General features: G+C 43.5%; 1 protein-coding gene across 3 annotated transcripts; it reads left to right on the top strand.

The window, feature by feature from the left end:
- The first annotated feature begins 6 nt into the window (after positions 1 to 6).
- On the top strand, positions 7 to 9879 carry crtc1b (CREB regulated transcription coactivator 1b). Of its 3 annotated transcripts, XM_078108256.1 has the most exons (14): positions 7 to 608; positions 1974 to 2090; positions 2597 to 2724; positions 3166 to 3225; positions 3465 to 3559; positions 4045 to 4115; positions 4201 to 4244; positions 4538 to 4761; positions 5461 to 5612; positions 5848 to 6084; positions 6747 to 6833; positions 8227 to 8313; positions 8420 to 8594; positions 8935 to 9879. In XM_078108256.1, the coding sequence occupies exons 1-14, from the start codon at positions 483 to 485 to the stop codon at positions 9144 to 9146; spliced, it is 1815 nt and encodes a 604-aa protein (XP_077964382.1). In that variant the 5' UTR covers positions 7 to 482; the 3' UTR covers positions 9147 to 9879. The 3 variants fall into 3 exon arrangements, with proteins under 3 accessions (XP_077964382.1, XP_077964384.1, XP_077964383.1); XM_078108258.1 differs by lacking the exon at positions 1974 to 2090; XM_078108257.1 differs by lacking the exon at positions 6747 to 6833.
- The last annotated feature ends 4318 nt before the right edge of the window (positions 9880 to 14197 follow it).

The raw sequence follows: 14197 nt of genomic DNA, 5'->3' as shown, positions 1-14197 counted from the left end.
GTAATTTTATATTTATATTTGTCTTTTAGGAATATGATCAGTGCATCCAGCTGCAAGAGTGTAGGTGTGTGTGTGACAATTGTTACATCATTGCTTTCTCTTAACAAGGGTAAAATAATGTATGAAACCGTGACCAAACCTAATGTAAAATGAATCAACATATCTTAATATAAGCTAGACACCCTTAACTTAAATTACAGTTGATTTTGGTATGAACTGAAAAAATAAATGTATGAAGTTAAAGATGAATTTGATTCTCTGGTGAAAATGTAAGCGAGTGTGACTTGACAAAAAAAACCCAGAAAACTAATCTGCACTGTGTAAAAAGTCGTTCTCACGCCCCCGTCGCTGTCATCAGCTGATCCAAAGCGCGTAGAAGACGTCGACGCGCGCCGCTGACCGTGCGTGATGACGAGCCCGCGAGGGCCCCGGCGTGGCGCGTAACGTAACATTCCATTGAGAAGAAGAGGAGGGGGGGGAAGATGGCGTCCTCTAACAATCCTCGTAAATTTAGCGAAAAAATCGCCTTGCACAATCAGAAACAGGCGGAGGAAACCGCCGCGTTCGAAGAGGTGATGAAAGACCTGAACATCACCAGAGCTGCTCGGGTAAGACCTGCGCACTCCGGCGCTTAAGTTTGCGCGTCGCTCGATTTCTGCGCTCGACGACGCGCCGCTGCGGCGAGAGACCGACCTGGACGTCGGGATGCTAACGTTAGTGTGAGATAAAACCAAATAAATAAAAGTTAAACGTCCACGTCCTGTTTAAGCTTTAACAGCGTGTCAGCGACCACCGAACTGGTTGTTGTTGTTGTTGTTTAAAGTCACGCTCGAGCCGTTGAGCATCAGCTGGGTGTCCGCTGCTAGCCGCACCGAGCCGTGAATAATGTGCACCTGTGCAGGTGGAGGAGCCGGTGACGGGTCGCTCATTCCCGACACCCGCCGACACGGAGCGGGGTTTTAACTGTAGCTGATCAAGAACGTGGGATCGATGGCTTAAGCTAACGATCCATCAGTGATGTTTTCCTCAATGCACCCGTTACATTAGCTCATTTGCTAGATTTAAAAAAAAATATTTGGGGTTTATGACCGTTTATGACTGTTGGTAAACAAAACAAACAGTTTAAAGATGTCTCTGTCTGCTGTGAGGCTGGACTAACGTTACATTTTTAAGACAAAACAATTGAATTGAACCTTATTCAGTATGACAACGTAGTGGAAAATATCCTTTATAAATACTCACTGGACTCAAAAGAAACGTTATACAGTATAAAGCAGCAAGATTGGACTTCTTGTGTAAAAAAATATTTAGTTTCAACATGTTTGCTCCCCAATGTTCTAAAACTAACTAATCAGTAAATCAACAAATTGTTTCTAGTAACCACGAGAGAAGGAACGTCTTGATGCCAGCAAATGTTTGACCTGTAATGTAATGTAATATTTATTAGCCAGATTGGTAGAAATAATGCCCACTTCTCACACGATGCATCAGTGTTAATCTGAGCTGTACTGTTATTGAATTCAGGAGGGAAAAACTAAATTGACGGCTCAGTTCTGTGGTTTCTGCCCGGTTGTTTCTTTTAACATCTCAACATTAAACCATTGCATTTGTTCAGATCAACGCCATCATTGTTGAAAGAGTACCTCCATCACAGTGTTTTATGTAATGAATCTGAGACGTGTGGCCAACGTCCTCACCAGGTGTGTCTCCCATGGGACGTCTGTAATCACCCCACCTGTCAGTCAGGTGTCAGTGACATCAGCCTTACCTCGTTCCAATGAAAGATGTTGTCTGCCTCCTTGATTGATCATAAAACAGGCAATTTGCCTGTCTCCTCGTGTTTCATCTTTCAACTGACTCATTTAGTCTCTCATTTCACCACTGTGGATTACGGGTGTCATTCATTTTAAATTTTATTTGTGGGTTCAGGTCAGTCATTCACTCATGCTTTCATGCAATTTTACTTTGCACAGTTGCAGTTTCAGAAGACCCAGTATTTGCAACTAGGGCAGAATCGTGGACAGTACTATGGAGGCTCACTGCCCAATGTCAATCAGATTGGAAATGGCAACATTGACCTGCCTTTTCAGGTGAGCCCTTAGCCTCTCTCTGATGGTAAATCATTGGTGTGTTCTCTATGGGTGTACCTTTCTTAGCTGTTTGGTAATAATATGGGACATGCAAAGGCTGCAGTTATTTGTAGTATCGGTGAAAAATCTAAACGGAGAAGTCTGCAGGCTTAGCCTTGACTTATGACAGTAGCAAGGTGTCCAGAAATTAGCTGCTGCTCACAGCTGCTTAGTCGGACCACATTTTATTGCGGTACAGGAGCGAAAAGAAACCACAGATATGTAAGACAAGATAGACCAGATGAGCCCTGCAGTGTAATTTGGATCCTAAATTCCAAAGTACATCATTGCTTGTCATGGCTTTTCATCTTTAAATACATTTGCTAACTCGAGCATTGGTATCGGGGACCCATGGCTTGACTCATTTTGAAATAAAACGCATGTGCACCATTAATCCTAAAACGTAGTTTTTGTTGTGTGATTTAAGCTGTTTCGCTGTCCTCATGCACCTGCTGTGTTCGCCCCAGAACTCCGTGCTGGACACCAGTCGAACAACCCGGCATCACGGACTGGTGGAGCGCGTTTACCGTGACCGGAACCGCATCACCTCTCCTCACCGCCGGCCGCCGTCCGTCGACAAACAAGGGCGCCAGATATCCTTTTTGTTTGGGTTTTTTCAGCATTGGGTGCTGCTTTTAAGGTTTCGTGGCGTGCTTAAACATTGTTTGTGTTTGCATGTTTAGCGATGTAGCATTGTGAGTAAGTTTGAACGGTCAACACAGATTTCTCCAGCATTGTGGGATTTTCTTGGGAACCCAAAATACAATGAAATCCAAAGTCATTCTTGTATTTTTTATGACAGATGTGAGCTTTCAATTCATACTTGGGGATGATAAATACATGAGATTTTGATATCAAATGATACAATGCAATTGACAGGGGTGTTCATGAAAATGAAAACAATAATAGATTACAAGACACTGGCTGAAACCTGCTCAGTAATTGATTCTCAATAACTCCGCCATCAGAAAGTACGGATTATCTGAGATCCATCTTTTTTATCCCCCTACTGTATTTGTCTTAACTAGATTCACATCGACAGCTGTCCCTACAGCTCAGTTTACCTCTCCCCACCGCCAGACACCAGCTGGAGAAGGTAAGCTAACTCCCCTCATCCCTTTGCCAAAATCATGACCTAATTAATACACACCGCTCCATTACTAAAACATGCATTTCTGTTGGTACAACACTTTCTGAGGCAACCCACAGAAGGGTTGTTTAGCTGCAAAAGATCTGTAGCAGACTGTGGTTCCTTATGGATGTGATGCAGTACGTGTGGGTCTTTGCCAGTGGCTTTGCTGACTTCTCGTCTTTCTAACACACACACACACACAGGACAAATTCGGACTCTGCTTTACACCAGAGCGCCATGAATCCAAAGGCCCAGGAGGTTTTTGCCGGGGGATCCCAGGAGCTGCAGCCCAAACGAGGTAACGGAAGATCCAGTTACAAAGACACTAGGCGCTTTCATTTATTTATGTCCGATGGACTAATGCAGGCAGGGATGTCACAAAGAAGTAGATCTAGAGACTTGATTAAATATTTATGGAGTAAATGCATAATGATCCCTGTTGGAAAGAAACGGCTTCAGCATGCCGCCACGGTCCTGCGGAGAAGACACACTTTTGGAATGAGCTGATTCACGATGCGGTTGAGAGGAGGATCAATAATACTCTGATTACACATGGATTCTGTGTTTTAATTTGTGAAGCTTTCCTATGATGGAGCCAAGATTAGCTGGCAGTTGGTCTCCTTGCTATTTATAGACCCCCTGGAATCTAGTGTACAGGACTATTTCGCGCTCAACACGCTATTGATGACTCACGTCTTTGAACTGAATTTGGTTTGTTATGCATGTTGTTTTGGCGAAGCCACCGTGTCCCGCTGTGTCACTAATTAGTGCTGCTGCTCACAGCGCCCGGGGCAGAGACTTCGGAGTCAAGCGCAGACGAGGACTTGCAGAAACAGTTGTGGGATGACAAGAAGGTACTGACTTGAAAGGGAACGGCTCACAAGATGACGCGTGTAAATCACCTCGGATTTACGGCTGGTTGTTGCGTTCTCTCCACAGGACGAGTCATCTCAGCCCAACACATGTGATGTCCCGGGAATCAAGTGAGTGGTTTGACGTTTAATTGTTTTGTACAGTGCCACTCGAGGTCTGTCAGTCACACAGATACGAATACGTCACACTGTGAGCTCTGATACAAGACAGCTAGTCTAGATTCTCTGGAAAATGCTGGAAAAGCTAACTTCATCTCGCCCTTTTGGCACCATGGAAAATGGGTCTCACCGTGATATGCCCCAGTGGATAAGCATGACCAGGCGGCTGATCAGGGTTTAAAGGTCCTCATTTGGATGGTATGATGGCAGCTTTTCTCCGGTCTGACATGACTTGTGTCTTTCAGTATATTCCCGTCACCAGACCAGGAGTTGAACCCGTCCATGATCCCGGCTGCACACAACACCGGTGGTTCGCTGCCTGACCTGACCAACATCCAGTTCCCTCCACCGCTGTCCACCCCTCTGGACCCCGACGACACCGTGGCCTTCTCCTCTCTCAGCTCGTCCAACAGCACGGGCACCCTGACCACAAACCTCACCCACCTGGGCATCAGCGCTGCAAGCCACGGTAACGCGTGCTATTGGACAGCATAGACATTGTTTGACGACGTTAAACAGCTTCCTTACAAAAGAAAGCCACCAAGTTGGGTAAAAAATATACTGCAGCTAGAGGTGGCTGAATGAAAGTTTGGGCTTTTCATTTAAATCAATGTGAATCAACACCATTAATCACTCTTTGAATACTTTGAAAGCCTATCCACTGTGTGAGCGTCATAAAACATATGGGGATTGATTATTCTTATTACTGTGGTTTTCAAATGTATTCTGCTTCTCTCACATAAAGGTTAAGAATATTACATTTAAACTGCACACTTCCCTGACGACGTTTTAGAATTCATATTCAGTAGCAGCTGTAGTTTGTTAAAATGGAAAATACATTTCCATTTGAACCAATATCTGTATTTTTCTCCAGTGTTTACCCCACTATTTATATTAGGTGGGTCAGGTTCATTTTGTTCATTTCATTTTCTAATAAGCGCCAAAAGGGGCCAAAAGCTACAAATGTGGAGGAAACTCACTGCTAATCAACTTCTAGGTAGCTCAGAGATGTATACTTTCAACTTGGTATTTTTTGCAGTTTTTGGAAATGAATATTCAGTTTTCTTTAAGTTCTTTAGGTGGTATTGGCTGTTTTTTGTTGTTTTTAATGCACGTTTTACTTGATTTGATTCGAGTGGGATACTCAATTTTGTTATTTCCTCGTCAGGGATCCCCACATCCTCTCAGCCCACCATGACCGTAACAACTCAACGCCGGCAGCCCCCCGTGGTGCCGCTCACCCTCACCTCTGACCTCCATCTCCAGCAGTCCCCACAGCAGCTTTCGCCCACCGTCTCCTCGCCCGTTAATATCACGCAGGTGAGCTGTGACTTTAAGTTGTGGACTAAATCTTTGCAGTTGTGGCTATTAGCCCCATACATCTGGCCAAAGAGAATATCAACACATCGCTGTCTTTTAAAATAAGTATGTCTCTACACTAACTATGGATCATAACATGTGGTTTATAGCATGGTGACAGTCCAACTTGCCAAATCAGCTCTTTCACTTTTTAACGGGACCAGGCTAAACATGGTGCATGTGCGTCCTTCCTCAGGACGTGGCAACGGAGTTGATGACCCTGGAACAGCAGCTGTCGCAGTACCCCATCTTCAACCAGCTAACTGCTCAGGCCCAGGCTCAGCTCCTCAGCGACCTCCAGAAGCAGCAGCAGGCGCTGCCGCAGGGCATCCAGCTCATCACCTTGCCACCGCTGGCCTCACCTGGTACCACTACCAGCAGCCCCTCGCCAGACAGCATGAGCCAAACCACTAACAGCATCAGCATCGGCTCGGTAAGAAACCGGCAAGTCGGGTCATAAAGCGGAGAGAACAATGGAACCATTTTGCTTAATTTCAAGCTCTTGTTCCTTTTGGCAACATATTGTCCTGAGAAGTCCTCAGCAATGCAGATTATATCCAAGTAACTATCTTCATATGATGTTATTCTACTGGATTAAGACCCTGATTTTAAATTTTCATGAGGACTACAGTATATGTTGACTCCGGACTACCAGATGACCCCTGCCGTTACATTTTAGTACTTGTATGTTCTAGTTAAGGAAGATCCCTGCAACCCCTTCAAAGCGGACTGGGCTGCATTCTTCTCATTGTTTATTTTTCAGTTTTTGTGTCAGGGGTGGTAGATGGAGTTTGTGTTAACAGAATACCGATATATAGATGTGTATCTTTGACCATTCTCTGTTCGACAACAACCTCTTAACAAAAGTGGGACCGGGAGATGTTACTATTCTAACAATCACATTTTTGCGATGTGAAAACATATTGGCCAGCTACGTTTTCTCCTGCAATCTATCTAGTGGTGATTGTTATTATTTCTACTTATGCACATTGTACATAATGACCAGATCGCAGGGTGATGCCTCCTCACATTCTGTGAGATTTGTGTGTGACCCGCACGGAGCTTAGTGCTAGCTAACCCTCTTCCCTCCAACAGTACCGCAATCAGACTGGCTCACCAGCCACTCAGTCTCCAACCTCCCCAGTCTCCAATCAAGGCTTCTCCCCCGGCGGCTCGCCTCAAGTAAGGGCCCACCCACCGAGCTGGCTGCTGTTTGGGGAAGGGCTTTGCGCCTCGGGGAAAGCTAATTGTAGATACGTTTAGGCTGCTTCTCATCCTAGCCACTCATGGTGTCAACGGCTGCATAACTCATTTCTGCATCACCACTGTCACTTTTCACTGTGTGCATGACAATATGGAGATAGTTTGTTGATGGAGGCCCTGTTATTTAATTTTTATATTCTGCCATGTAATAATAATAAGGATTCATTATCGCTATTGGCCAGTTTGTGAACTAGAAGGATTGGACCGTTCAGCTTCACATCTGCTATCCACATGCACATAAAGCATACCGGTCACTCTTCCTCCTGCGGGAAAGATCATCCCAACATCAGTAAAGCATTCGGTAGAAAGGCAAGGCAAGCTTCTATGTGCTTAACGTTTCCCTCCTCCTAGGAAATGTTATCTCGAAGTTTATTAGCTCCCAGCCTTGTTCCTCTGTCTTTTATTGGTGCCTTGCTGCATATCTGCTGCAGCACATTTTTGCCACTTCAGTGGAATATTGGGGGGGTCAAAACATTTTTAAGTGAGAACCATAATGCAAGTATGAGAGGGAAATCACAAGAGAGTAAGTGTGTGTGTAATATATACAAATTTTACAGTACAGGTTTTCTCTGCTTTGGTGCACGGATTCAGAGACATTACTTTGAAGGAAAATTGTAGTTGCAATTGTAGTAAATTGCATTTCTCAACCTGGGCAGTGTTCCCACTTTTTGTCGATTGTGACAATTTACTTGCCATCGCTGCATTTGAGATTTAGGAAATGCTGAAGCCGTTATTAATTAATACGTCAATTTAGTGCAGCCGCTCGTTCATTGTCCTGGTTGTCAACGGTTTGGTCAAAAATGTTTTTGTGACGCTGTTGGGGGGGTCTATTTAAGTCATACGGCTACAACAGAGCTACAGAGTTAAGTGCTACCATGACCGTCTTAATGGACAAAAATATCAGAATCTGGTAAAAGTGTGACGGGGACCCAAATTTTGCGTTGTGTGTGTCATAGTCAACAGGGTTGTGGTGGGCAACACGCATCTATATTTCCACTTCATATCTGTATTTGGGATTTTTCTTTTTTTTAATTTAACAACTATAAGCGTATCACTTCATGTTTTCTCGGGTTTCACAAGCCTCTTCTTTTTGTCTCTAAACCACTACGGCCCTGGTTATGAAAAGCATTTTCTTTGGTTGCTGCCCAGTCGGACAGTGTTTTTGCTTGTGTTTTCTGTTGTTCCATTGCTAAAATGTCTCCTCATGAGCCCGGACAAATCATCTTCTGGCTATTCCGGTCACTGTGTTTTCAATTGTCGCTGTTCTCTTGACATTAGTTCTGAGGTTTGTGGCTTCCTTCTCTCCCTGCAGCACATCCCCGTGGTGGGCAGCATATTCGGCGACTCCTTCTACGATCAGCAGATGGCGTTGAGGCAGACCAATGCCCTCTCTCACCAGGTGATACCGAGCGCTCCAGCGACGAGCAGCGGACGACCGAAAACGTTCTCCCTCCTGTTACAATTCTTTACTTCTATTACTTCTTATTTTGTTTTGTTTTTTATAGCTGGAGCAGTTCAACATGATAGAGAACCCCATCACCTCCAACATCCTTTACAACCAGTGCTCCACCCTCAACTACACGCAGGCCGCCATGATGGGCCTCACCGGGAGCAGCCTGCAGGACTCGCAGCAACTCGGCTACAGTAGCCATGGCAACATCCCCAACATTATCCTAACAGGTAGCGACACCAACCCATCAGACAGTCCATCAGATACCCTTTAACCTCACGACCGTTGTTTAACAGTGACCATCATGGACTCATTCGCGCACACACAGGTGGATTCAGGTTATCTGGGTGCAGCAGTTTTGGATTCATGTACAAGGCAGCAGCATACTTTCCAAGAATGAAATTGACTTCTGCTCTCTTCTCGTAGGAGTTACAAGTTGTTGAGGTTTATAAAAATCTATGATATGATATTAATATATTCACATATAATATCTATGAATCTGTGAATCTGCCTTGTTTGAATCTCCGATGTCAGCACCCTCTTTTTCTGTCTGTGGTGTCACGTCATCAGTCACAGGAGAGTCTCCGCCGAGCCTCTCCAAAGAGCTCACCAACTCCCTGGCGGGCGTCGGCGACGTCAGCTTTGACGCGGACTCTCAGTTCCCTCTGGACGAGCTGAAGATTGACCCGCTCACCCTGGACGGACTGCACATGCTCAATGACCCCGACATGGTTCTTGCCGACCCTGCCACAGAGGACACGTTCAGGATGGACCGGCTGTAACGCAAGGAGGAGAGGAAAGAGTAAAAAACAAACACACACACACACACACCTAGCTTGTGAAAGGAGAGAAACAAAGGGATGAACGGATGAACCCTCTCCCTCGTTGCATGGCCGTCCAGCTGTCTGATCTCGCCCTCGACTCCGTGAAGCCCTTTGAAAGGATGCGCCTCCAAAAGACAACCGGGGTGGGGGGGAAAGACATCCAGCGGAATGGCCTCGCTGTCGTTTTGAATGAGATTCAGCGCTTTCGCTAGCCTGCTGTGTTTACAGTATGCCCTTACATGCCCCACATGCCAAAACGTTTGTTTTTCTTCTCATATCCACTTTGATATTTGTTTTGTTGATATTTGCTCGTAGCAGGAAGATGCTGGGACGTTGGGCTAAACTGTACCCGTTTTTACAGGCCGCAACCGCAGCCGGCGTTTACCGTGCAGTCGGTTTTCCCATCGTGCTGTCACAGCTTTCTTTCCCCCACATAAAGCTTTATTTTTGACAACCAAATGTTATTTCCATCGTTTTCTGTATGTTTTAATACATTGCGTTTACGTGTTTATTTATTGAGTTATAGATTTTTATATTCCTGTTCAGAATTTAAAGTTGATGCCAAAATGCTCTCTGTAGGGTTAGTGTGAAGTTGCACTGATGTAATGTGTCTATTTATGAATTACCAACATATTTATACATGTGTTTGTTAAGCTACTTGGTAAATGAAAGAGTGCAAAACCTCCCCACAGTTGCTCTTTGGTGTTTGACGTGATTTTCTGATGTAGGACGTCCTGCGGCCCAATGGTCAAATTGAAATATCACAGTTTTCAGCACAGCGCCAGAAAATGCTGCGTGCTCCGCTGGTGGGTCGTTTCTACGCCACTCGAATGAACTTTTTCTGAGAAAATCATCAGGTATTTCTATTAAACTAGAAAGCAAGAAAAAACAAGTCTAAATTAATTTTCTGCCAGTTAAAAGTGTAAAGTAAAATAATATATATAATCTCACACACCTAAACTAAACTTCTTTTCAGTAAAGGAGCCTGTCTGCTTTTAAACACTAAAATCTTAATATAAATATAAATATTTTTAAGTCGTCACTGTGAAATCACCTGATTTTGCCTTACATGAGTAATATACTGGTCTACTTAAGTGTCATGTGTGACAACGTATTTTCGTAATTTACTGTAACATTTTCTTGTATTTGAGAGGAACTCGACCTTCCGTCAGTATTTGTGGTCACGTTAAGTGTAAGTTTTGACGAATCAATGTACTGTATTATGTATCGGTACAGTTTATAGCCAAATAGTTTTTTGTTTTGTTTTAAATCGGGGAAAAAAACAAAAACAGAAAACATTTCTCAGAATGGGTTCAAAGTGATTGAGATGGAGTGCAATTTTGGGGAGGCTTTTTGCTCCTTCACAGGGAAGATCTAACAAACGCTAATGGCCTTTGTCACACAGGTGGTCGACAGCAAGTAAAGGGATTTTAACAATTGATTGTTGGACATTTAATATTATTGAAGCCTCCAAATGGTTGTTTTCATGCAAACTGTTTCAGAGATTATTACTAAAGCAGGGTGTTTTTTTAATTTAATGAACTAAAATTCAGTGTTCCAAATGAAATGTCTCACCAAGGATACGCGGTAGTCTAGAATTGTTTACCGTGAAATGTTTACACAAATTCTTCATCTGAAAATGTACATATTGATATTATCTCTGACTACATCCTTTGCTAAAATGTGTTTAACAACTTGTGTCAAACTTAAACCTGCCTTGGCCTTTTGTCAGAGCTTCCCTGTGTGTGTGTGTGTGTGTGTGTGTGTGTGTGTGTGTGTGTGTGTGTGTGTGTGTGTGTGTGTGTGTGTGTGTGTGTGTGTGTGTGTGAGTGAGATCATGTTCGATATGTCGTAACGTTCGTGTGCAGATGTGCTAAGCGTTCACTCAACCCCTTCTCTCCCGAAAAGGAATCACGCTCGTTCTTTTCGGTCCGACTACCGTTGAACCCGTTTAGAAGTGTTTGATGTCCGCTGTAATTCTGCATTAATGGTTCTGCCTGCGACCAATATGTGATTCCTATGCAAATGAGATCTACAGAAAACAAAATTCCTCCTCTGATATTTTGTGTTTATTCCAACGTTCCGGGAGTTGAGCTGGATTTATTCTCATTTATTCTATTCGACATAACTAAATTATGAAGGCTCATTCTGTGCACATTTGTGATTTAAGATTAAGTGAGGGAGAAAGAGCGATGTGAGCTGCGTGCATTTGATTATGTTGCGCTTTGCAGTGGTGCTACGACAATCAACGAGTAAAATCGTACGCTTATCAATACATGTATTTCTATCGCAGAGTAACAAGGAACATGAATCCAGCTCTACTTGGAATCTTTTTCTGTGAACCGCTATCTCTTCAGTTGGTCATTTTCCTACGTTGTCTCGGACTCCGACTGTCCACCGCAACAAGCGTCTCGCTGTGTCCCTGTAAGAGACACGGTAAGAGAAAACCTCTTGCAGATCCTAAAGGAACTGATGCAAAACCTCGACTCTCTTTCGACGGTTTCAATCAATGGAACAGTTCTGTTATGTGGATGTTAGTTTATTGGCCTGTCACCCAAAACCACACAAAAAGCTCTCGAGGTACACAACAACTTTCAGAAGCTGTTTTTTATTTTTTTAAATTATTTTTTAAGTCTCTGAAACAAATGCATGAACTCATTCTCTACAGACAACATGTCGTCCGCGCTGACCTTGTACATACGCTGCAGCCGAAGCAGAATGCATGACTCGTCTCTAAGCGAAGGCCTTCTATAGCAGGTTGGGTTTGTGTAACGTAATACTATCACACCGTGTAAAGGGGGGTGTGGGTTTCTCCTCTGTGTCGGTTAACTCCTGTTAAGTGACTCTGTGACCTTCTGTATGATGCTTCTTCAACAATGATAAGAATGTATTTTCCTGGTGCAGTGTCCTGGTTTAAGCCGGCTTTGAGTTTGTTTCTTTTTGCTCTCGTCACTGAAGGATCAGACTGGTTCTTCTGCTCTCTGCTCACCAGCCCCTTTCCCCCCTCTCAGCATCTCGCCTGTTAGAAGTCTATGGATTCTGCTAACGTCGACCCCGCCCCTTCCTGTCCCGTCAGCACAACCCTTTTGGCCGTTCTAGAGAAAATGGCGGCGGGGATTGCGGATTGCGGATGATTTTGCGTACTTGGACCTGTGAAGCTTGTGCGTCACGCCGTCAACTGCATGACACCACGGTCACGTGGAGCTGATTGTTATATTACATATGTAATGTGCAGAGGTTTGTTCCAGTTATGCAGAGATTGTTTAAAGACATTCTCTGCTTTTGTCTACTAGGATTTGGCTCGTCTTGTTTTTCCTCGTTTGTTTTTTTTTATTTTTTTTAATCTGTGAAGATCATCGGGGATGCAAAACTAGAAAGGGCTTCCTCCAGTGCAGCTTGCATTCTCGTGTTGTAAAGGGAACGGTACTCCGAATGTCTCTCTGTTGGTCATATCTCCCCCCACATGAAAAATTGCAGTTTGCGTGATTAACGGCTCTGACAGTGACGATAGATGGAAGGTGGTTGTCGCCTCGATAATACTCAAGAGAAGCATCGTCACTTTGAGTCCACGTTCTGCTTCCAGAACACCGTACAGTGCTGCACACACTCTCACTTTGGCAAAATGAGTGTTTTGCACATGAAGAATGTTATTGCATTCAAACTACAATATGGCAACTAATTCCCAGCTCCATGAAAATACGGTGCGTTAAGAGTTACTGGACATATTTTACTTTGATTCACTCTATTTGAAAGCTCTCACTGGACTCGATTGTGTTTTTGAAGTTGAAAGTTAACAAATAGTTTGATGTAGGTATTCAAAAGTCACAGGTTTGGTAATTAGATTAGCCAACGGCTTTCCATTTTAGTTCACATCAGACGGCTAATGCACCTTTTCGATTAAAGTTGGATCTTTTTTTGCTCGACCCTTTCTGGGTAGACAAATATGGAATTCTAAAACGTTTTAAGTATGTTAGCACTTTGGGCTAATTTCACAAACTTTTGCAGACAAAAAAAGGCCAACTAGCAAAAGATGGAAGTCCGTTCCAAACCGATGAAAAGAACTAATCAGCTCAAAGTGTGTTTTCTAATGGCGACTCATCTGCCTTGTTTGGACACGGTTGACTTGCATTACTTGTGAGCACAGCTTACGTTTGTGTTGTGTTTTAAAAAAAAACAAAAAAAAACAGCAATAGAAAAGTGTTTTTGAGGACTGAGCGGTGCTCGGATGGATGGGGCTGCTGTGTTTTGAGGCGTATCCCCGGTCCCGGAGTGGTGGTGAGCACAAGGAGGCCTCTCTCTGTGTGGAAGTCTGCGTGTTCCCTCCGGGTCCAAAGACCTGCTCCCCCCTGCAGTCCAAAGACCTGCTCTAAGGGTTTAAAAGATGGGGTGAGATCCTCCGTCCCAGGATAATACGGAAAGTCCTGCTGCTCGGTCTTTATGCTCCTTCTGAGAGGGTTTTAGGTTCTCGTTAAATTGTCCCATTAACAACACAGGGTTTTCAAAATACCTACAACTACTTTCTGGGGGGAAAAAAACAGTTTAAGTTGCACTTAAAGCGTATAGTGAGAATAGCATAATATCACTGTTGTCCTGTAAGTTGTAGTAAAATATCTAGTTATTTATTTGTTGCCATGTGATTCTCCTTATGTGACAGTTTGTTTATAACATGAAAGAAAAATGTCAATTAAATTGAATGTGGAAGACAGATTCTTCTCTGCACACCGTCTTGATTTGCAGAATATGCTCATTAAAAACAATTGTCTGAAGTCATTTTGCGCTGTTTGCTGCTGATGCTCGGGGTTTTGATCCTGTTGTATATTGTCTTTATTATTATTTCTATTTTGAATCTGTATTATGCAGATTATTTTGGATATATGCATGCTTGTGTGATTTCCACTAAAAGCTGTCCCAGTCACTTTTATTGCTTAAAATTGTTTGACCTTTTTTGCAGTAGAGGTATATATGACAGTGCTTAAACATTTACATGTTACATTTATATTTCGTTAATT

Source organism: Gasterosteus aculeatus, chromosome 8, assembly GCF_964276395.1.
Source record: "Gasterosteus aculeatus chromosome 8, fGasAcu3.hap1.1, whole genome shotgun sequence".
NCBI lineage: Eukaryota > Metazoa > Chordata > Actinopteri > Perciformes > Gasterosteidae > Gasterosteus > Gasterosteus aculeatus.
Note: the sequence above shows the minus strand (reverse complement) of the source record. Positions and strands in the feature narration are given on the sequence as shown.

Coding starts and splice junctions, on each gene's coding strand:
- crtc1b (XM_078108256.1), top strand. CDS start 483: ATGGCGTCCTCTAACAATCCTCGTAAATTTAGCGAAAAAATCGCCTTG. Junction 4,762..5,460: donor CATCAGCGCTGCAAGCCACG/GTAACGCGTGCT, acceptor TTTCCTCGTCAG/GGATCCCCACATCCTCTCAG. Junction 6,085..6,746: donor ACAGCATCAGCATCGGCTCG/GTAAGAAACCGG, acceptor TCCCTCCAACAG/TACCGCAATCAGACTGGCTC.